We start from the raw sequence: 23,482 nt of genomic DNA on the forward strand, positions 1-23,482 counted from the left end.
TTGTGTTTATTTTCATGGTCATGATGTACACTGATGATGGTGTTAGATTTCGTTGTACGAGGTGCGATGACAATAAACTAACTAATCCAGCTGAGCTGGCCATATGGCCCATGGGAACACAAAGTTTGCGTCGCTTGCATTGCGAACAACATGAGGTAGTGAGGGGAGGGAGGAAAGGGCATGGGGGGGGGACTTGCCCCACATACCTCGTCAGGCCACTGGGCTGCTTCTTTCCACTTTTTTCTTCTTCTGCTTTTGGCTGAACACAAGGAAAGCAGCAAAAATCTTTCTTTCTTTCCCCCAAACTCTGCCAGAAATGAGTCTTTGGGACCCTGCAAGGCATCCTGCTCCAAGAGACTGTGCCAGTGCAACAAGTCTCACAAAGACTTATTTCTGGTGGAGTTTGGGGGAGAGAAAGAAAGACTTCTGCTGCTTCTGCTGCTTTCCTTGCATGAAGCCAAAAGTCTCTCTCTCTCTCTTTCTCTCCCCCTGAAAATGGAGCTGGAGACGGTATCCTGTGATCCCAAATAAAGAATGATTGATCAATAGGAAAATGGGGCGGGGAATTTTCCTACAGACTTTTTGGGGCATTTTTCCAGGGTCTCTGATCATTGGGATTTAAAATTATGAGTTTGGTGGTCCATGAGGTCCAAAAGTTTGGCGACCCCTGTTCTCGTCCAACCCTTTGTTCAAACAGGAAATCCTGTACTATTTCAGACAAATGGTTGTCCAATCTCTTCTTTAAAACCTCCAGGGATGGAGCATTCCCAACTTCTGGAGGAAGTTGTTCCACTGATTAATTGTTCTAACTGTCAGGAAATTTATCCTTAGTTCTGGGTTGGTTCTCTTCTTGATTAGTTTCCACCCATTATTTCTTGTCCTGCCCTCAGGTGCTTTGGAGAAGAGCTTGACTTCCTCTTCTTTGTGGCAGCCCCTGAGATATTGGAACACTGCTCTATCATGTCACCCCAGTCCTTCTTTTCATTAAACCAGACACACCCAATTCCTGCAATCATTCTTCATGTTTTAGCTTCCAGTCCTCTTTCATCTTTGTTGCTCTTCTCTGCACTCTTTCTAGAGTCTTGTTGAAAGACTGTCAAAATACCTTTCTTCTGAGGATTCGATTTTCCTGCTGGGAGAGATCCGGTGCAAGGATACGGACAACTGCTTGAAAGCTGGATCTTTTTATTTTTCAGGAAGGCGAGAGATAGCAAGAAGTCTGCCTTCCTGGGCTAGCTACCTTCGAATGGTAAGTCCCTGATTTTTATACCCTTTTCTCCTTTTGTGTGAGTGCTTGTGTTTGTATTTCTTAATGTTTTAAATCCTGTCAGGGGTTGTCTTTCTTCCCGCCGGAGGGTAAACTCCGTGGGGTGTGGAAGGCAAACTTTGCGTGGTGGTTTGATTGTTTTATCAGTTTCGTCCTAATCTTTTTTAGCTTAATGGTTTCTTATGTTTGTTTTGTGGCAATCTCTTGTCTGTCTCCTTTGTAATATATTTTGTGTCTTTTGTCTGTTTGTTTTGCTTATTTGGCATGTCTTGTGTTTGTAAGGGTTTTCTTTTCTTGTTTCCCTAGTTTCTTAATTATTTAGGCTTTTGTCTAAGGGGCTTCTTTAATACCTTTTATTTGATTCCTTTTCCTATGCAAGTTTGTTTTATGGCTGGCCTGATGTTCCCTTTGGGCTTTTCCTGCTTGGGTGACACCACTGTCCTCGTGAAGTTCCCTTTCCACAGTCTCAACATCTTTTTTTTATCATGGCGACTAAAACTGGACTCAGTATTCCAACTGTGGTCTTACCAAAGCATTATAAAGTGGGACTAACAAAGTGTACTAAAGTGCTACTAATTGATAAAGTTTTCATAATTTCTATGTGTGTCTGTGCATACATTTGAGCCTTGTTTACTTTTGGCTTAGAAATTTAGCAGACCTGACTGCTGATAGAAGAAACAGGCAGAAAACAGATATTTCTTTTTTTTTTTTTTTTAAAAAGATGTTTATTGAAGTAACTCAAAAGATATATGAATTTGAGCTCCAAAACCCATTCAACACTCTGAGCAAACACAATATGGTCCCAGTCAACTATAATTAAGAGATATTGGGAAAGAGATGGTTTTGAAAAATTGTCATCATCCTAGATATTAATAAGTAAATCTTGAATTCAGTCTGAAATTACTCAGAATGTCCTAAATGTGCAGAAATAAAAGAGGGGAGAGAACAAGACTTTTAAATCAGTCAGAAGAAATTAAAACAATGCAATGTCTAACTAGAGCAATTACTGATTTTTGTAACAAAGGACTGACCTCACAGGGCTGTTGTTGTGGGGAAAATGGGAAGGGGAACAAGTATTGGATACGTTTGTTGCCTTGAAATATTTGTAAAACAAAAGAATAAAGGCAGGATACAAATAACATAAAAATAAATCCTCTGTAGTTCATTTGTTTGCAAAGTCAAGATCCAAAGGGATTATCAATAAAACTTATTATCAGTCACTAAACACATGATTACTGACTTTAAAATTTACAATTATTCAGTGTGGGGGGGGGGAGGAGGGAGGGAGGGAGGGAAAGAGAGAGTGGGGGAGGAAGGGAGGGAGAGGGAGAAAGAGGCAGTTTGTGCTTATATTATATTATTATATATATTATATATAATATTACTGGCTTATATTACTGGTTCACTTTTTTTTTTTGAACAAATTTTATTAATTTTTAAAGACATACAAAACATAAATACACAAACACACAAAACATAAAAGCATAAAAAATCTCTTTTCTGAAAGTTGCTTAGTCCCGGGTTAAAACTCTTGGTACAGACACAAATTCAAATTCATATTCATTTTACATACCATTCCATATCTTATTAGCATTTTCAATTTTCTATATAACTTCTCCTCTCTTTTAAATTTTCTCAATTTTATTTTATTTATCTCCTCTCAATTCGAATCATAATATTTATTATTCTTTGTCTGTTCTATTTCCAGCTATCCATTTATCTTTCTTCTTTAAAAAAACAACAACAAACTTCTCCTGTACACTAAATGGAGTATGATGCCTTTATCTCTTTCCCCTATATTTATAATACTTAATATAGAACACATAACTTACATTGGGATTCTGTCTGGTACATTCTAAAATTATACAGTATTATCAAAACCAATACAAATCTATTCATTGATATTGATATTCATATCTTAAATATTTAGCACATTACTTTTCAGTTAAATCACATACTTTTATGGGAGCACCTATTTTCCATAGTTATTCCCGCCGCCCCACATCACATATTATAGATCATTATTTCATTACGATGTTCCCCCTTCTTCTACTTCAAATCTCTCATTTCTCAAAAAGTTTCACTAGGATAACATAGTCTAATCATTAATATTAACAATAAACATTTTACCCATTTCAGTTAAATATCATGCCTTTGTGGGAACACTTATGCTTTCCAAAATTGTTCCCCCCCCCCACATCACATATCTTAAATCATTGTTTCATTACAGTACTCCCCTTTTCTTAACAAAAATTTCACTAGATTATACTAAATATTTTATCACATTTTAAATTACATATTATTTCCAATTTTCTATAGTTATTTCTAAATACAAATATAGAAATACAATCTTATGTACCTTTCTAGAATCCCTTTTTCAATAAAAATTTATCCATTATCTCTAAAAAACTTTTGCTTCTTTACATCTTGCTCCCCCACCATTAAGGCTTCTCATCCCTTCCTTTCTCCCTTGCTTCTTCTTCTCCTTGTCCTCTTTACCCCCTTGTCTCTCCATCTCCCTTTTATTCTGCTTTCCCCCTTTCTGTTGTTTCCTAACATAATATCCCCTTTTCACCTTATTCTTGTCTTTTTGGGTTGTTTTTCCAGGTCTTAAAGTTTTCTTTTCCTTTTTCTCTTTCTTTTTTCCTTCTCCGACCAAAGTTATTTGTTCATCAAAGATGGCTTCTTCTTTGTCCCCATCATCCTGTTGCTCATTTAGCTTTACATAAGTACAAACCGCCATTTCTAAAAATTGAAAAAGAGTGCCAAGGACATCTTTCCCTTCTTGCTTTTCTTTTTCATATTTTTGATATACAAGTTTCAGTCCATCCACAAGTGATGCCATTATGTAGAGAAAAAGTTTTTCCAAACAACCACCCAAGTGCTTTTAGTCAGAAATAATTCTCAAAAGTTCCAAAATCACCACACAATCCAAACAAGCTGTTCCTTTTAAATACTTTCTCCTTCTTCACTTTCTCTTTCTGGGGTTAAAGTTTAGTCACAAAGTTCCCTTTAAAATATATCTTTTAGAAGTCTTATTGATGTTTAGTAACTCTTTAGAATTCTAGGCAATCTTCTCCTTATTTTCAAATTTTGCTCCAATTTTTTTCCCCTCTCCCTTCCCACTCACAGCCAAAAAGATTTTTCCATCCACTGTCACGTTAGGAAGGAGAGTGAAACGAAAAAAAAAACAAAACCTTTCCCTTTAAGAATATTCGCAGCTTGTAACTCTCACTGGAAACAATGTATCCTTAGCAGCCTTCAAGCCCCCAGGGCACTTTCTCTTGCCTTGTCCAGGTTGAAAGCAACTTTCGTAATTCTTCCAACTTTCTCCCTCCTGCTCCTGCTTGTCCGGCTGCAGATTTCTTCGTGGCGGCCATTGCTGACCGCCGCTCTTCCGCCTTGGGAAAAGGGGGTTCTGCCGGGCTGGGGAGGGGTCTGCGACACCCCCAAGCCCCTGTCCGGATCCCCCTGTCTTCAGCTACGGGGCAGCTATATCCCCAGATCCAAGCTCTATCCCCCAGATTCAGCTCTACGGGGCAGCTATATCCCCCAGATCCAAACGGATCAGGGGAACCTTGGCGGGGAACGCAGCAGGGATCGCGCAGTATCGCGAATCCCTGCCGCTGCTGAAACCTTGCAAAACCGCCTGGTTCACTTTTAAATAAGTGTGCAACAACTGAGATTTTGTAGACTTTTCTTCAAAACTTGAACTTTTTTTTAAAAATCAAAATTTAATTTTAAAAAGAATGCTTTTGAAACCTTTTGACAATATAAATTTGGTTTAGATTTGTGATTTGGAAAATATAAACAAAAGTGTCAGCAGTTCAATTAGATAGAATATGAGGACCCAGATTGTTGTGGGGGCAATATGCTGACTCTGTAAACCACTTAAAGAGGGCTGTAAAGCACTGCGAAGCAGTATATAAGTCTAAGTGCTATTGCTAGTGCCACTGCTTTATAAATCCATATAAATACATGAAGGACCAACTATCTTGAGATAACTTGATTGGATTTGAAACCTCATTCCAGTACCTTTAACCAGAATGCAACTGAATCTCAAGAGATCCAAGAAATGTCCTTTTCAGACTTAATTAGCAACTTTTTTTAAAGTTGCTAATTGTTCTTTGAATCCAGGCTAATGCCAGAGATGGGAGCATTCAGTGAATAGATTGAAGAAGTCAGATTTTCCAAAACACAAAATAACAGTTTGGAATGGAGAAAAAACAAGTGAAGGAAATCACAGAATTCACACGATTTCATGAATTGGGCTGAAATTCAATTGTCAACATTTATTTGAAAATTTGATCATATTTGATCATTATCATTGTCAATTATGTCCAGCCCTCAGTCACTGAATGGATCAACAGTTTCCATGCTTTTCTGTCTCATGCAGCCTCCTTTGGCTCTACCGTGTCATCCGAGTGTCATCCTTCATAGTTTCCAGCCAATGGGTACTAGGGTGACTTCTAATCATTTTTCTGTTGATCACTCCCATCGTGATTTAATTTTCAAGTTGAGTCAGCTTGCATGACATGGCCAAAGTATGATAGAGGGTTTTTTGGTGATCTTGGCTTTGATTGATTCTTTTGTTGAGGTTCAATCTAAGACTTCTTTGTGATTTTTGCAGTTCATGGGATGCACGATAATCATTCAAATTCAATGAACCACAATTCAAAAACCCTCACCCTTCTCCTATCTGCCTTTTAGATCTCTGAATTGTTTATGACTAATATTCTTGAGTTAGATGTGGACTTTGGTTCACTCTGATTCTGTCCTGGTTTTGATTTTCAGACAGTTATAGGCAACCAAGTGACCTTTCTACCACTTGCTTGCAAACTTTCAGCAGGTTATGTTGTAGCATCGTGGGTAGGGCACAACTTTTCCAATGTCTTTGATAATGAAATATTGTCATCATCTGCTTTGAACTTTAATTTTGCCAAACAACTTCAGTATGGCTTGCTTGATCTCCTTGTTCCTCAAAGTGTAGATAATGGGGTTCATCAAGGAGAAGATCACTGTATGGAAAACAGCCACCACCTTATCAAAGGCGAATTCTTGTTAGGGACGGCAATAGAGGTAGATGGCTGGGCCAAACATGATGAAGATGATGATGATGTGGGTGATGCATGTAGAGACAGCTTTACTCTTCCCTTTGTTGGAATTTGCTCTCACTTTGACCAGAAGGACCCTGTTATGTACTTAGCACTTGACAGCAGTTCTCCTTCTGGTCCGCCGCCTGAGCGGGAGCGCCGAACGCTCCCATTGGCTGATGCCGTTTGACAGCCAGCTATAAAAGGGAGCTGTCAAACGGCATCAGCTGTCGCCGCCAGCTGGCTGTCAGATTGCATCTGAAGCCGCGGCGACCCTTTATTCCCTGAATAAAGCTGTTAGCGTTATCCTGGCTCCGTCTCCCTTCTGTAACCGCCGCTCCACAACACTGGCGACGAGGGCGGGATGCAGTAAAGACGTCCAGGCGAAACAATTGAGCCGAAGTCACACAGAGAAAGAGCTGAAGCCGCTAATTACCGAGTGAAGTCACCGCCGCCGGCGCTCTCCAAAAGAGCGCGAACTTCAAAGCTCCGAAGCTGAGGAGCCGAACGCCGTTGACAGGCGCTGCTGAAAACGCTTTTTTAAAAGCGACCGCTGAATTTTTCCTCACCTAGCACACCCACGGTTGTCGCTCAAATGGCATCTACGCCGACCTTCCCACATTTCCAGCCCGGAACAGAGACTTGGGAATCCTACATTAATAGATTTGAATGTTTTTTAAACGCTATAGACTTGTCTAGGGCTACAGACCTGAGAAAAAGGTCTTATTTTTTAAGTTTTTGTGGGGCTACAGTTTTCGACACTGCCTCAGCATTAGTGTCACCACGATCCATTAAGTCTATTCCCTGGGAAGAGCTGAAGGATATTCTAGCCAACCATTATTCCCCCAAACCCTCTCAGATAGCTAGGAGGCTAGCCTTTAGGAGAAGGGTTCAAGCTGAGGGAGAAACCATAAGCCAATATATGGCAGCTCTAAGATCTGCTGCCATCCACTGTGGGTTCAGGGACTACCTTGATGATATGCTACTTGACCAAGTTGTGGGGGGGGTTAGGGATCTGAAGCTGCAACGTAGGTTATTAGCCAAGAAAGATCTCAACCTAGCCCTAGCCCTAGAAGAAGCTCAAGCTGCTGAGCTATCAGAAGTGTCTGCAGCTGAGATTCAAGGTACTTCCATTAGACAAGGGACGGCTACAGTCCACTACGATGAAGCCTCCCAGGAGGAATTAGAAGAGCCATTAGAAATAAATCGCCTCACACGCCCTAGAGCACCTTTAGCTCCACCAAGGAGAAACAACAGCCAGTTCACCAAACAACAATCCCCTTGTTTGAGTTGTGGGGGAAACCACCCTAGAGCCAAGTGCAGATTTAGAAATGCTATTTGTCTGAACTACCAGATGCAAGGGCATATAGCCAGAGTTTGTCAAGCTGAACAAGCCCCTGTCCCAAGATCCCGAACCTCTGCCTCTTTCCAAAGGCAAGTAAAAGCTGCTACACTTGTTATCACGCAGGCAGCGTCTCCACTAACCCTAACAAAATAAGCGTTTCTCTTCTTTTAGAAGGTAAACCCTGCCATATGGAGGTGGACACCGGGTCAACCCTCTCCATCATTGCATGGTCCACGTTAAAGAAGATGCTGCCTTCGTTCCCAAGGAGGAAGCTGACCACCTGCCACCTGAATCTTCGGGACTACCAGGGAAGGACCATCCCCATCCTGGGTAAGGGAAGATTCCTTATTCAATTCCAAAACTTTAGAGGTTACTTGCCACTGGTAGTTGTTGATGGTGCCCTGCCTAGTCTGCTGGGACTGGATTGGTTCCCTGCCCTGGGGTTTAGCATAACAGGGATTCACACTGTCAGAAACTCTGAAGTTGATGCCCTTTTTAACGACTACGCTGATGTTTTCAGCAGTGACCTGGGCTGTTATACAGGCACCCCCATATCCTTCAATGTGGGTCCACAAGCCACCCCAGTCCGTTTGAAACCTCGAAGAGTTCCATTTGCCATTAGGCCCAAATTAGACGCAGAGCTGGACAAACTCATAAATCAAGGAGTTTTAGAACAGGTAGACTTTGCAAGGTGGGAGACACCCATAGTTACACCTTTAAAAAAGGATGGCAGTGTGAGAATTTGCGCGGACTATAAGACGTCCATCAACCGTTTCCTTCAAGTTAGCACATACCCAGTACCGGTTATTCAACACCTGCTTCACACATTTGAGCCAGGCCTAATCTTTGCTAAATTGGACATGTCCCAGGCATACCAACAATTCCCTGTGGACCAACAAACAGCTGACCTTCAAACCATAGTAACACACAGGGGCGCATTTAGATGTAAGCGTTTACAGTTTGGGGTCAGCGTAGCCCCTGGCATATTCCAATCACTCATGGAAAGAATCCTCCAGGGCCTACCCGGGGTGGTTCCATACTTTGATGACATTTTAGTATCGGCCTCCAGCAAGTCACAGTTGTTACTCAGGGTTAGGTCTGTCCTTGACAGGTTTAGGCTAAATGGGCTCAAATTGAAAAAAGAAAAATGCACCATAGCTACCAGTCAAGTAGACTTCCTGGGTTATCGAATTGATTCCTCGGGAATTCACCCTATTGAAAGCAAAGTCAAAGCCATTCACGATGCACCCACGCCTTCTAACAAGGTAGAACTACAGGCCTTTTTAGGGCTTTTAAACTTCTATGCTTCCTTCTTACCCCACAAAGCCTCTGTAGCTGAGCCCCTGCATAGGCTCCTAGACAAGAATGTTCCCTGGCACTGGGGGCAGGTAGAAGCCAACGCTTTCCAAGCAGTGAAGTCCCTATTGACTTCAAACGCAGTTCTAGTGCAATTTAGCAAGGACTTGCCCCTAGTACTCGCAGCTGATGCCTCACCTTTTGGGATAGGAGCAGTTCTAAGCCACAGACTTCCAAATGGATCAGAGGCACCCATTGCCTACTTTTCTAGGACATTCTCTCCTGCTGAGAGAAACTACAGCCAGATAGATAAGGAGGCTTTGGCTGCTGTAGCTGCTGTAAAAAAGTTCCATGAGTTTCTCTATGGCCATTATTTTGAACTGGTCACAGACCACAAACCGCTTTTAGGACTGTTAGCTGGAGACAAGCAAACCCCACAGGTACTTTCCCCAAGAATGACCAGATGGACTCTTTTTTTGGCCGCTTATTCATATACCTTGATACATCGCCCCGGAATAAACCTGAGCCACGCAGATGCCCTCAGCAGATGCCCCCTGCCTACGCCAGTCGAGGACCCAGCTCCCATCCACGCAATCTTCGAGTGCACGGGACTGGACCTCCCAGTTTCAGCTGGGGATGTTGCTGCACACTCAAAAAAAGATCCATTGATTTCGCAAGTCCTGGACTGGGTGGGAAGGGGTGGCCGGATATACAATTTGCCCCTGAGCTAATTCCTTTTAGGACCCGCAAGCAGGAGTTGTCAGAAATTCAGGGCTGCCTGTTGTGGGGGACAAGGGTAGTCATTCCTGCCTCCTTGCAAGAACCAGTTCTAAGGGCACTGCACGTGGGACACCCGGGCATGGTGAGGATGAAGGCCTTGGCCCGAAGCTACGTTTGGTGGCCTGGACTAGATGCCCAAATTACCAGTTGGGTCAACGCATGCCAGGCCTGCCAGGCGACTAGGGCAGCTCCACCCACAGCCACACCCACCAGGTGGGAGGACGCGGGGGCACCCTGGGCCAGGGTTCACATTGACCTAGCTGGTCCCATGATGGGAAAGACTTTCTTGGTGGTTGTGGACTCATTTTCTAAATGGACCGAAGTGGCCATGCTGACTTCCACCACAACACAAGCCATCACAAGGGTTCTGACCCAGCTGTTTGCTACGCATGGACTGCCAGACACCCTGGTGTCAGACAACGGGCCTCAGTTCAGCTCAAATGAGTTTGCCATCTTCGCAGCCAACCTTGGCATCAGACACGCACTCACAGCACCCTTTCACCCTGCTAGTAATGGGTTGGCCGAGAGGGCCGTTAGATCAGCCAAAGAGGTTCTAGCCAAGCTGAGCATGGCAGACTGGCACTCCAAGTTATCCACGTACCTGCTCACACAGCATGCCACACCATGCCCAACCACCAACAAGTCACCTGCTGAACTTTTGATGGGCAGGCGACTCAGGACAACCCTGGACAGGTTGCACCCCACTACGCCTCCAGGACACCCCTGGCATCTGACAGCCATGCCAGGGGTTTTGCCCTGCAGGACCTGGTGTATGCCAGGAACTATGCAGGGCAACCACTATGGCTGCCAGGGCAGGTAGTTTCTGTTACAGGGCCCAGGTCTTACAAAGTCCTCCTGGAAGATGGGAGAACCTGGAGAAGGCACATCGACCAACTCCGGAGACGCTGGACCTCGCCCGCCGCCGAGAGCCTAGGCAACCCGCCGCCGAACTACCCGGTCTCACTCACCGCCTGCCGCAGCCGCCCGCAGCACTACCTGGTCTACCAGAGGCCCGACTTTCCAGCCAACTATCCACCGCGCGTAGACTTACCAGAGCAGCCGCCAGATGACAGGTCCGGAACAGCCATCGGCCCTCCACAGATGCCTGGCACCGCAGAAGGCAGGAAGGACCGTGCTGCAGCCGCCCAGCCTCCAGAACCGCGAAGGTCCGGTCGCGAACGAAGACCGCCATTACGATTTATGGACTGCGCATGCGCGCGACCAGGGGAAGGAGTGTTATGTACTTAGCACTTGACAGCAGTTCTCCTTCTGGTCCGCCGCCTGAGCGGGAGCGCCGAACGCTCCCATTGGCTGATGCCGTTTGACAGCCGGCTATAAAAGGGAGCTGTCAAACGGCATCAGCTGTCGCCGCCAGCTGGCTGTCAGATTGCATCTGAAGCCGCGGCGACCCTTTATTCCCTGAATAAAGCTGTTAGCGTTATCCTGGCTCCGTCTCCCTTCTGTAACCGCCGCTCCACAACAGACCCCATAGGAAATGAGGGGAAGGATGAAACACATCAAGGTGGCCAAGCCACTGTTGAAGAACATGATGTATTCCAGTGCATCAGTGTCAGTGCAAGCCAACTTGATGATCTGAGTGACATCACAGAAAAAAATATTCAGTTCATTGGGCCCACAGAATGGCAGGGGGAAAATAAGAATTACCTGGATGATAGAATGCATGAATCCTATACACCAGGACGTCAGGACCAAAATTTAGCACACCACTTTGCTGATGAGGCTGGTGTAGTGCAAAGGGTGACAAATGGCCACATAGTGATCAGTGGCCATGCCAACGAGAAGGATAGCCTCAGAGCCCCCTAAAAAATGAAGAAAGAAGATCTGGAGGATGCAGCTCTTATAGGAGATAGTCTTGTGGCTGGAGAAGAAGTCAGCCAGCATCTTGGGAGGGGTGATGGAGCAGTAGCAGAGGTCCAGAAAAGCCAGGTTGGCCAAGAAGAAGTACATGGGAGAGTTCAGCTGAGGTTCTTTCTGGATGGTCAGGATGATGAAAAAGTTTCCTGGCAGGATCACACAATAAAAGAGGAGAAAGAGGAGAAAGAGGGCAAATTGGATTTCTCTGGTCTGGGAGAGGCCCAGCAGGATAAGATCTTCCACCATGGATTGGTTTCTTTGGAGCATCTTATATTGGCCTGTTTCTGTATGTGATGCACAGAAAGGAGAAGAAAGAGAATGATTGCAGATCATGTTATAATACCTATTTGTCAATCAGATGATAAGGGAAGAGCCAGAGAGCCAGAAAGACAGGTTTCATGTGGCATATAGCCTGTAATATGCTGTAGCCATGTTGCATTAACTCACAACAGCCAACAGTTACATTTTCTGGAATTTTGCAAGCCAATTGAGAGCATAGCTGAGCTGCTGTGCCAATCACCTGTACCACATATGATGGCACAGTGTAGGGTGGCAACAATGGAAATGGGAGAGCTGATTCTTAACCATTTAGCAGAACAACACTGCATGCCCCCAAGTGAATCTCCTCCACTTCTTCTCATGTTGTCAAAGAATTGTGCAGCAATTCTTGGTGAAGTTGTAGACACTTTTAATCTAGGTAGAATCCTTTGCATTTGCAAATTAAACTACCACCATCATTTTGATGACTGCAAATCAAATCAAATGGTCATGCAATTAATTGCTTTTTGACATTCTTGATTGGAACCACCGAAAAAAGATTATGACCATTTCAAATTTATAGTAAAACTTAGATTTTATGACCAGCCCTTAACAGAACAAGAATTACCTAATAGCCACTTTTAACTATGTTGATGGATCAGGGAGTAAAAAGATTCAGCAATAGCCTTGTATGATTTTTCAGATAGCATATTAATTAATTAAGATGAATGCTGTTTCTCCAAGAAGAGTGGTGCGGTAGGCTAGAGGTGGAGCTCTTGCTTCATAATCAGGAGGCTGTGAGTTTGATCCTAGGTAGAGGCAGATATTTCTCTTTCTGTGCACAATGAGAATATATCTACTGAACAAAACTCTGCATTGTTAACAGGAAGGGCATCTGGACACCAAACACTCAGCTCCATTCAGTTGCCCAGACTCCACCCTGCAAGGGATTATGGAGTCATTAAAAGGAGATGAATGCCATTTCCCTAAGCAGTTCCCTTTCTTTTTTTCTTTTTGTAAACTTTTTAAAATTTTATTTAAAGTACATATAATTCATCTTCCATTTAACGGTGTGTCATCTGGGTACAAGTATCTTGTGCAATAACAATTAAAATGTACATCCATGTTCATTACTTTGATATTAATTCTCTATTCTTATCTTATTCTTATCTTATTAATCTATATAATATCTCTATTACTATAACACTCCTTGACATTAAACTTATTTTCTATGTTTCACTAATCTATTAGCTATTTGTAGTTTTCATATTTTTCCCTAGCCATCAATAAAATAGTTCCCATATCTCATAATATTCAGTTTGTTCCTTCTCGTTAATTGCAAGTGTTAATCTATTCATTTCTACACATTCTAATATTTTTCTAATCACATTGTCATCAGTAGGAATCTCTTCGCTTTTCCAATTTTGAGCAAATACAATTCTAGCAGCAGTTAATACATGAATCAGCAAACATGCATTCTCTTTACTGTAAGTTTGAGGTAAGATCCCCAACAAAAATATTTCAGCTTTTAAGTCAATATGCTGTTGTATCATCTTTTTTCAATCACGTATGTATTTTTGTCCAATATTTTTAGCTTCTACACATGTCCACCATATATGATAATATGACCTAGATTTGTTGGCATTTCCAACATTTAGCTGATTTATCTTGAAACATTCTTGCCAATCTTGCCGGTGCTAAATGCCATCTCTAAAACATCTTATATAAGTTTTCTTTATATGCAGTTGACATTGTTAACTTATCATTTTTATCCCACAGCTTCTGCCATTTATCTAATTCTATTGTATAACCGCATTTTTCTGCCCATGCTATCATTGCCTCCTTCACTTATCCTCTTCTAATCTAATGCCCAATAATTAATTATACATTTTTAAAAATCAATCTTTCTTCTGTTCCAGTTAGTATCTTATCCAGTTCTGTCAATTCTCTATAGAAACCATATAATTAGCAATTCCCTTTCTGGGAGAGGCCCAGCAGGACAAACTCTTCCACCATGGATTGATTGTTTGATCCTTAAACATTTAGCAGAACAACACTGCATGCCCCTGCCTGAGTGAATCATATGTTTTCTCCTCCACTACCTGCAATGTTCTCAAGGAATTGGGCAGCAATTTTCCTGATGAAGTCGGAGACATTGACAGAAACGTGTAGTTTTTTATATACATATAAATATATTTAGCAATTAAATGTACAGCAGCCTTTGTCATCCTCCAGAAAAAGAACAAAAGATAGTCAGGAACACAGGAGTGTCATGAGGTAAATCTAAAACCGTACAGGCAGTCCTCATCTTATAACAGTTCATATAGGGACTATACAATATTACAGTAGCATTGAAAAATGGGACTCATGACCATTCCTCACACTTATGACCATTGCAGCACCCCTCCCTCCATGGTCACATGATCAAAATTCAGGCACTTGACAACTGACTCATATTTATGACGGTTGCAGTGTCCTGGGGTCATGTGATCTCCTTTTGCAACTTTCTGACAAGCACAGTCAATAGGGAAGCCAGATTCACTTAACAACCATGTTACCAACTTAACAAGAGTGGTGATTCACTTAATGACTGTAGCAAGAAAGGTGGTAAAATGGAGCAAAACTCACTTAACAAATGTTTCACTAACAACAGAAATATTGGGCTCAGTTGTGGTTGTAAATTGAGGACTATCTGTATACAGAATATACAGAAGGAAAAAAAAGATGGGGGGAGGGGAAGGAAAACTTTATACTTTATAGCAACCAGTCATAGTGTAGATTGACTCATGCATGAGTCAACACTGTCTAAACAATCAACTAAAATTATGTATTCTGACCTACTGTACACGTTACTGTCCCAGTTACTAAATTCAGTATCCTAACAATATCCAACAAAGTTTGCTTCCTGTGGTCCAGTTGCAAATTTCAATAAGCTCTTAGGATGTTTTGATGCTGGGCCTACAAACTGGAGTTTCCCCCCAAAAAGGCAGTGGCAGGGATATCATTGCCAACGCTGAATCAAAAGCCAAGAGAGCAGTGGTGGGATTCAAAAATTTTTACTACCGGTTTTGTGGGTGTGGCACGGCTTGGTGGGCGTGGCTTGGTGGGCATGGTAGAGGAAGGATATTGTAAAATCCCCATTCCCTCCCCACTCCACTAACTTGCTTTCCAGCTCCGTTCTCCTGTGCAGGGCATCCAAAGAAGACCCAGTCAATCAGCTGGGACTCGGGAGGCAGAGAATAGATGGGGGCTGCACCAGTCAGGGGTGCTATTTGCTGGTTCTCTGAACTACTCAAAATTTCCACTACTGGTTCTCCAGAACTGGTCAGAACCTGCTGAATACCACCTCTGCAAGAGAGACCCATACCCTATCTTTCACTGTTTCTTCCTTTTTTCCTAGCAACCGTTTCCTCATCCAGCGAGTTAAGGGCACCTAAGTCTTGGCTAATCTCAAAAAGCAAGCAGGATTGAACCCAGTTGAAGAAGAGGTCACCAGGGCCCCAGGATTGTAGATTGGACCAGAAAGTTGGAAAAAACCTTCTGGAAAAAGATGTTTGCAAGCCACATCTTCATTGTTACCAAGCAGGCTAAAGATACTATATCCATATAGCTTAACTCAAAGGACAGAAATTTCTCCTTTATCTAATCCTTCACCAAATAAGATTCCAACAAGCAGCTTGCAAAATGAGGACCAATGCTAAACAGGGAAGACTTGCTTTTTTCCTCTGGCTGTCTGTTCCTACTAAGTATATCACCCCTCATTTTATTGTTTTCCATCAGCTCAAGGGAGACCCAAAACTTATTCATGCTAGTGCTGAATCTTGTCCACCTTGGGGTTATTGGATTGGGACAGTCATGAAAATATTTTTGAAGGGTTCACTGATGGCTTTCCCTTTTCATAGTCTAGGAGTCTCCCAAAAAGTAGTTTCACAAAGGGACAATGGGTTTTTTTCCGCTGAAATCTACTTCAAATCCTTGCTCAATCGCAATGATGATTGGTTAGCAGTGGGTACCTTAAATCTGCCACTTCCTCAATCTCGCTTGCATGTTGGTTGACATGGCAAATAATATGGGATGTTCCCCTCAAAAAGTGTCTCCATCATTTTTAAATTCTTTGAACTTGAAAGAATTCTAATATAATCAATATATCACCAGGAGCTCCAAGAATTCTGGAAATAAGGAAGTCTATACATTCCCCCCAGTGTGGTTTTAGCCAGTAATTCCCAACCTGTCCCTTTTCTCTTACTCCTCTATAAGTAAGCAGGCTTATATTTTTAATTTTCAAGATTCAGGATTAAAATAATACATGATGATGATAATGATGATGACAAAAATAATCTGTCCCTTTAAAATACATATTGATCCAACCAATACAAGCATCCCTGTAATCTCAGAAGAATTCTTGCCTTCTCACTCATGTACCAATAATGAGTATAATTGGGATCTATTCCATATTGACTTTCATACTGGGGCTGTGGATCATCTCTTCTTCATTATGAAGGTCTTTTAAGTTATATTTTGGTTCACAGGTTTCCACTTCTAGGACATAAGCAAACTCTCATTTTGAAATTTTCTCTATCATACCTCTCATTTTGATTTTCTCTAAAGCAGTTGACATTTCTTACAGCAGATACTGTAAAGAACACTCTCCAGATGTGTTCAAAAGCTGTGCTGGTGAAGATTGATGGGAGCAAAACCCATAACCTCTGGAAGCCACGATGGTTTTTCAGAGGCAGAGGAAGGACTCTACAACTATGGTTACCATGTGGCATCCAACAAGACTGCAGATGTTTAGCGAAATGGAAGAATAAGAAAGGAAATGAGAGAGAATAAAATAATGTTTTTTAAAAAAGAAAAGGCTCATATTGCAGTCTTTGATGGCACTTGGTGGTCCCATGTCATGCTAAGTCACCATAAGATAAAGGTACACATTCAGTGGTGCCCCTGGGATTAAGTTCACCCCAACACTCAGGAAGCTTGTTAAAAAGTTAGTGAGCCAAAATTGCAAATCATAGCAGCACACCCAGGAAAGAGACTTACTTACTTACTTACTTACTTACTTACTTACTTACTTACTTATTTATTTATTTATTTATTTATTTATTTATTTATTTATTTATTTATTTATTTATTTATTTATTTATTTATTTATGTCAATTGCTTACAAGATAATAGATATAAGTAAAAACATAGTTATGAATACATGGATACATATAAGAAAAATAAAATAAAAGAAACAATAGGACAGGGACAGTAGGCACGTTGGTGCGCTTATGCACGCCCCCTACAGACCTCTTAGGAAAGGAGTGAGGTCAATAGTAGACAGTCTAAGGTTAAAGTTTTTGGGGTTTGGGGAAGAAACTACAGAGTCAGGTAGAATATTCCAGACATTGACCACTCTGTTGCTGAAGTCGTATTTCCTGCAATCAACTGCGATTAACCTTGAGTTTGTATCTATTGTTTGCTCTTGTGTTGTTATGGTTGAAGCTGAAGTATTCATTGACAGGTAGGACATTGCAATGTATGATTTTATATACTATACCTAGATCGGACTGAAGGTGGCATAGTTCTAGGTTTTCTAGTCTAGAATTTTGAGTCTGGTGGCATAAGGTATTCTGCAACAAGTAGAGGAGTGGAGAATTCTTCTTGTGAAATATTTCTGGACTTTCCCAACTGTGTTAATATCAGATACGTAATGTGGGTTCCAGACTGATGAACTGTATTTGAATATTGGTCTAGCAAATGTTTTGTATGCTCTAACTATTAGTGTAATATTACCAGAGAAAAAATTACATAAGATTAGGTTAACAACTCTTAACACCTTTTTGGCTATGTAGTTACAGTGCGCTCTAGCACTTAGGTCATTAGAGATGAGTGCTCCAAGATCCTTGCCAATATGTAGGACAGAGCATTTATTTGTTGATATTTGAAGTTGCCATTTGTTTGACCATTCTGATACATAGTCAAGGTCTTTTTGAAGGGTAGCAGTATTGTCTGTGGTGTTGAATAGCTTTACATCATCAGCGAAGAGAACGCAGTTGCTCTTGATATGATCACAGAGGTCATTTATGTAGAGTATGAGAAGAGTTGGTCCTAGAACACTGCCTTGGGGGGACACCACTGTTGCCAAATACAGAATTTGATAGGACGCTCCCAATTTTGACCATTTGTTGTGTTTTACAGGAATGCTTCTATCCAGTTATGCAGTTGTTCAGAGATACCATAAGATTTTAGTTTTAAAAGTAGTTTGTCGTGTACCACTGAACCAAAAATTTTACAGAAGTCTATGTAGATTGTGTCTATTGCTTTGCCCTGATTAAGTTGTGTAGTCCATATGTTTTTTGCAGTGTAAGAGTTGCAGATTACATGATAGTTTTTTCCTGAAGCCAAATTGTTTATTAGAGAGTAGGTTGTTTGTTTCTAAGTGGAGGGTGATGGATTGGTTAATAATTGATTCCATGACTTTACAGGTGACGCAGCATAAAGAGATTGGTCTGTAATTTTCAACTAGGCTGGGTTCTCCCTTTTTGAAGATGGGGATGACCGTGGTTGGTGAAGAAGACCGTGGCTTGTGAAGAAGAGAGCAGCAGCACTGAATTTACAGTGGACTCTCCCAGTGGAATATGGCTTAGATCAGGGGTGTCAAATTGGATTACTTTGAGGACTGGATCAGTATTGTAGTTCTCCTCTGTGGACTGGTGGTGGGTGGTGGAATGGGACAGATACCTCCTGCAGCTCTCTGGTGGCCAAAATGGGGCATGGGGGTGGCTGCATGTGCCCTCCCCCATGTCCCATTTTCCACCTGCATGGGCTCCTGAAACTCTTTGCTGGCCAAAATACCCCCCCCCCATGTGCAGCCCATTTTTGGCTAGCAGAGTACTGCAGGAGGCCATGGAGACTGAAAATGGGCTGTGGAGGAGGGGCACATTTGATATTTCCAGACCGGCCCTGCATTCCAGATTTAAGCACCCCGTGGGCCTTGAGTTTGAAACCCCTGTCTTAGATTGTTGGCTTGAGTCATCTCCAGTGGTCCATGAAACTCAAGGCCAGGATAGAGTTCTCCATTTGAATTCTAGGTGCCAAAAATTTCAGCAAGTACATATTTCTGGGTTCTGCTGAGAAAATGTTAAAACAAGGAACCTGTCATTTAATTAAGCACGAGTCAACTCATAACCCAGTGGGTCATCCTTCTTTTCAGATAGAATTAGGCTAGCTCTGTTTCTCCTCCCTTTATGACCCACAGTCAAACCACATAGAAGCCTTCCTCCTCCTCCTCCTCCTCCTCCTCCTCCTCCTCCTCCTCCTCAGTAAAGGGGGTTTGCAGAGCTGTATGTCTAAGCATCAAAGCCAGGGTGGGCTGCTACTGGTTCGTTGTTAATTTTGTGGCCAATTCAGCAAACCGGCAAATCCCACCCCTGGCTGTTCCCCACCCACCTCCCCTCCCCTCTCCTTCTAGGAGTTCCCATGCAGCCTGTTTTGGATCGGAGGTAAGTGCAGGGCCCACATGGAGGCTCAGGGAAGGCAAAAAATGGCCTCCTGGAAGAGAGCCTTCGGAGCCTAGGGAGGATGATAATGGCCTCCTGGAGGCTCAAGGAAAGCCTCCGGAGACCGGGGAGGGCGAAAATGGCCCCGTGCAGTCCATTTTTGCTCCCGGAGTGGTGAAGGAGGCCCATTAGGTGGTGCAGGAAGCAGGACACCTACCATGGCCATGCCCACCCAGCAACCAAACCAAGAAACGGTTGTTAAATTATTCAAAAATGATCCCTGATCAAGGCTTATGATACCCATGGCTTTGGCACCAATGAATATGTGGATTGAGATTGTGAAACCAGTCTAATCTCAAATTGTCTAGGAAAGATTATTATCTAAACTACTTTGCAGAAAGTTCCGATGATCATTGATGTTTAATGGGGGAGATTTTGTACCCTCTAGTGATTCTGAAAATAAGAGCAGCCCATGAATAATCTCAGCCCTAACCCAGATAAGAAGAGCAGAGAGATAGGACATATTTGCATGAAGTTTTCAATACAGGTAGTCCTTGACTTACAGCAACAATTGGGGCCAGACTTTCCATTGCTAAGCAATGAGGTTGTTAAGTAAGTCATGTCTAATTTTATGACCTTTTGCCACAAATAACTTGTGAAATGAATCATACAGCTATTCAGAGAATCTGGCTTCTCCCATTGACTCTGCTCATCAGAAACCGACTGGGAAGGTTGCAAATAGCAAACACATGAACCTGGAAGGGTGCAACCATCATACATGTGTAATTGCCAAGCACCTGCATTTTGATCATGTGACCATAGAGATGCTGCGATGGTTGTAAGTGCGATAACCAGTTATAACCATCTTTTTTCCAGTTGCTTTGTAAGTTTGCATTTAGCAACTTTGGTTGCTAAATGAATGGTTGTAAATCAAGCACCAAGTGACATGTTTATCCAGAGTCTACTATTGCTGAATTTCCAAACCTGGCCATGTTTGAGTCAGTAGAAGAACCAAAATGACTGAATTTTGCTCATCATCTCTGCAAACTTCGCTTCAATATTCTTAGGCAGGACGCTCTTTGCTGCTACTTCCTCCTCCTTTTTTATTTTTTATTTATAGAGTATGAAAAGAAAATTTGATTTATAGGACACCAGAATTCCAAGTAAAAGCTGGCTTATTTTGGGAACTTGGCCAATCAAGGAAGCTTCTCCATCTCTGCCAACAAAGCAGAACATTATCTGGCACTTTCATAACCATGCTGCAATTGATTGATAAAGGCATAGACTAACGACCTCCAATAATGCCACTGTAATATAGGAAGCTTTTTAAACAGCGAGAACTGGAGGTGAACTCTACTTACTTAAGGATCTTAAGAACAGAGCTAAATCTTGCCAGATTTCTGTGAAACACTGCTGGGCCACACCAACAGATAGAGAATTCTCGCATGTTCCTTTGTGAGTTTTGCAGGGCAGTGCCATTTTATTTTGTAAGTTTTGGGTATTTTAGATGACCTTGCATTGTTTATTATAGGCAAAAAGTTAACAAAATATAACATCTTTAAACAATGACATTGATAACTGCTGCATCATAAGGATGTTACCAAGGTACCATGTGAAACAGGAACTCTTCATTCATTTTGAATCTGCCCTTGTATCACACCCAAACATTTAAACATTTCAATCAATGTGTCAGCATTCCAAGTAGTGTACCTATTGAAAGCAGAACTCTGAGGCAGGTAGATTCCTCAAAGAACATGTTTATTGGATACATCATATCTGCACAGCCGGTGAAAACCAACTCTAATAGTTCCTATGGTTTTCACTTAATTAAAAGAGTAAAACTCCCCCCCACTTCCCAAGTGTCACCAGTCACATTTTCCAATGAACATAGCTGGCAGGCTCTTCTCCTCCTTGAGCAGTCACTGTTATGATGACCTTGGTTCCCACAGGAAAACTTTTTGTTTTGACTGCTAGCTGGACTATCTACTTCCCCCCTGCCCTTCTTTCTCAGGCTTCGTGGCAACTAGATCCAACTTAGAAATGAGAAATTTCCTGATAGTGAGAACAATTAATCAGTGGAATGGCTTACCTCTGGGTGCTTCATCACTGGAGGTTTTGAAGGAGACACTGTACAGCTATTTGTCCATAGTAGCATAGGGTCTCCTGCTTAAAAAGGTGGTTGGACTAGAAGACCACCAAGTTTCCTTCCAACTCTATTATTCTATGTTCTAAAGATAAGACTTAAAGAGATAACTTTGATCCATAGTTGATTAATGTAAGGGGAAAATGGATAAAGTTATTGATGTCCCTAATTTGGATTTATTAAATTGCAGTTTGGCAGTTCAAATCTCACCAGACTCAAGGTTGACTCAGCCTTCTATCCTTCCAAGGTGGGTAAAACAAGGACCCCGATTGTTGGGGGCAGTATGCTGACTCTCTAAACTGCTTAAAGAAGGCTGTAAAGCACCGTGAAGCAGTATATAAGTCTAAGCACTATTGCTAACTGTGCCCACTGCCAGGAGTTCAATACTGACTGACTCAAGGTTGACTCACCCTTCCATCCTTCTGAGGTGGGTAAAACGAGGACCCAGATTGTTGAGGGCAATATGTTGACTCTGTAAATCACTTACAGAGGGCTGTAAAGCATTGTGAAGTGATATATAAGTCTAAGTGCTATTGCTATTGTGTTTCTTGTAGTTTTGACCACTTATTTCAAACCAACCCTTTTTAATTCAGCAATCCATAGATTATACAATTTGTAACAATGACACTGTATTCAAGACTGGCCTGCGTGGGCACCAATTCTTTTTGTGTCTCCACCAGGAAAGTTTTCCTGCTGGATGAACGTGAACTTGTGCAGAGACCTGTGCCGAATGTCTTGCCACCATCTTCCTCATTGCAGCCCTCATTTCCTTATTCTTCAGCGCGTAGATAGTGGGATTGAGAAAAGGGGTAACTGCGGTATAGAAGATGGAGACCACTTTGTCAAACATGAACTGGGTATGTGGGCACAAGTAAATAAATATACAAGGCCCAAAGTACATGATGAGCACCATGAGGTGTGAAGTACAGGTGGACAAAGCCTTAGAGGAACCCTCAGAGAGGTGTCTGGAACGAAATGTGGAGAGTATGAGTACATAGGAGACAAGCAATGCCACAAAGCACACCAAGGATAAAATGCCACTGTTGGTCACCATCATGACCTCTAAAGGATAAGGGTCCACACAGGCTAGCTTGATGACCAAGGGGATATCACAGAAGTAGTTGTCTATCCGATTGGGTCCACAGAAGGGCACACTTAGTATGAAGCCCAACTGCACACTGGTGTGGAGGAGCCCACCCGTCCAAGAGGCTAGCACAAAGCCCATGCAGTGGCGTCGGCTCATGACTGAAGCATAGTGGAAAGGGTGACAGATGGCCACGTATCGGTCATAGGCCATAACTGTTAGCAAAAGCATCTCGCTGCCTCCAAAGAGGTGAAGGGAGAAGATCTGTGTCATGCAATTCTGGAAGGAGATAGTTTGATGCTGGGTAAGAAAACCAAAGAGAGCCCTGGGGGTTCCAAAGGAGGTCAAGCAGATATCTAGGAAAGCCAGATGGCTCAAAAGGAAGAACATAGGTGAGTTGAAAAGATGATGATTTTTGGAAGTCACCAGGATGATGAGGATGTTGCTGAAGAGAGTCACTGAATAAAGGAAGAGGAAGAAGATGAACAAGAACAGCTGCATTTCCCAAGAGGAAGAGAGGCCCATCAGAACAAATTCGGTCACCATAGTCTTGTTTCTCCATGCCATTCACTTCTTACCTAGAAAATTGGGAAGGCAAAACAGATCACAAACGAGCTACTTCCATCATAGATGAAGCCCAGTTAAGGTTGACTTGTGGATCATCTGCCTTCTTAATGGTCCAAATATTATTATCAGCTCCAAATCATGGTGAATTCTGCACTTCTGTGCAAAGATTTGTCTATGTGATGAAAAGACCATTCTCTAATATATGTATTGTATAAAAAAGAGAGTAAGTAGAAGTTGAATAACTCATAGTTATCTATAAGCTGCTAAAAAAAGTAGAAAACTAAGGCTTG

General features: G+C 42.2%; 1 protein-coding gene and 1 pseudogene across 1 annotated transcript; both read right to left on the reverse strand.

Annotated features, from left to right (window-relative positions):
- Positions 1–6,181: 6,181 nt before the first annotated feature.
- On the reverse strand, positions 6,182–11,923 carry LOC113426033 (olfactory receptor 4N2-like; annotated as a pseudogene).
- A 10,222-nt stretch (positions 11,924–22,145) lies between these two features.
- LOC113430829 (olfactory receptor 4K3-like) lies at positions 22,146–23,192 on the reverse strand. Its single transcript, XM_026693235.1, has one exon. It carries the CDS (start codon positions 23,190–23,192, stop codon positions 22,146–22,148), a length of 1,047 nt encoding a protein of 348 aa, XP_026549020.1.
- Between the last annotated feature and the right edge of the window lie 290 nt (positions 23,193–23,482).

Source organism: Notechis scutatus, chromosome Z (assembly GCF_049901735.1).
Source record: "Notechis scutatus isolate UNSWTSFEM ecotype Mainland chromosome Z, rNotScu1.2, whole genome shotgun sequence".
Lineage (NCBI taxonomy): Eukaryota > Metazoa > Chordata > Lepidosauria > Squamata > Elapidae > Notechis > Notechis scutatus.

What these genes read in the sequence shown, in the direction of transcription:
- LOC113430829 (XM_026693235.1), bottom strand. Translation starts at nt 23,192, where the DNA reads ATGGCATGGAGAAACAAGACTATGGTGACCGAATTTGTTCTGATGGGC.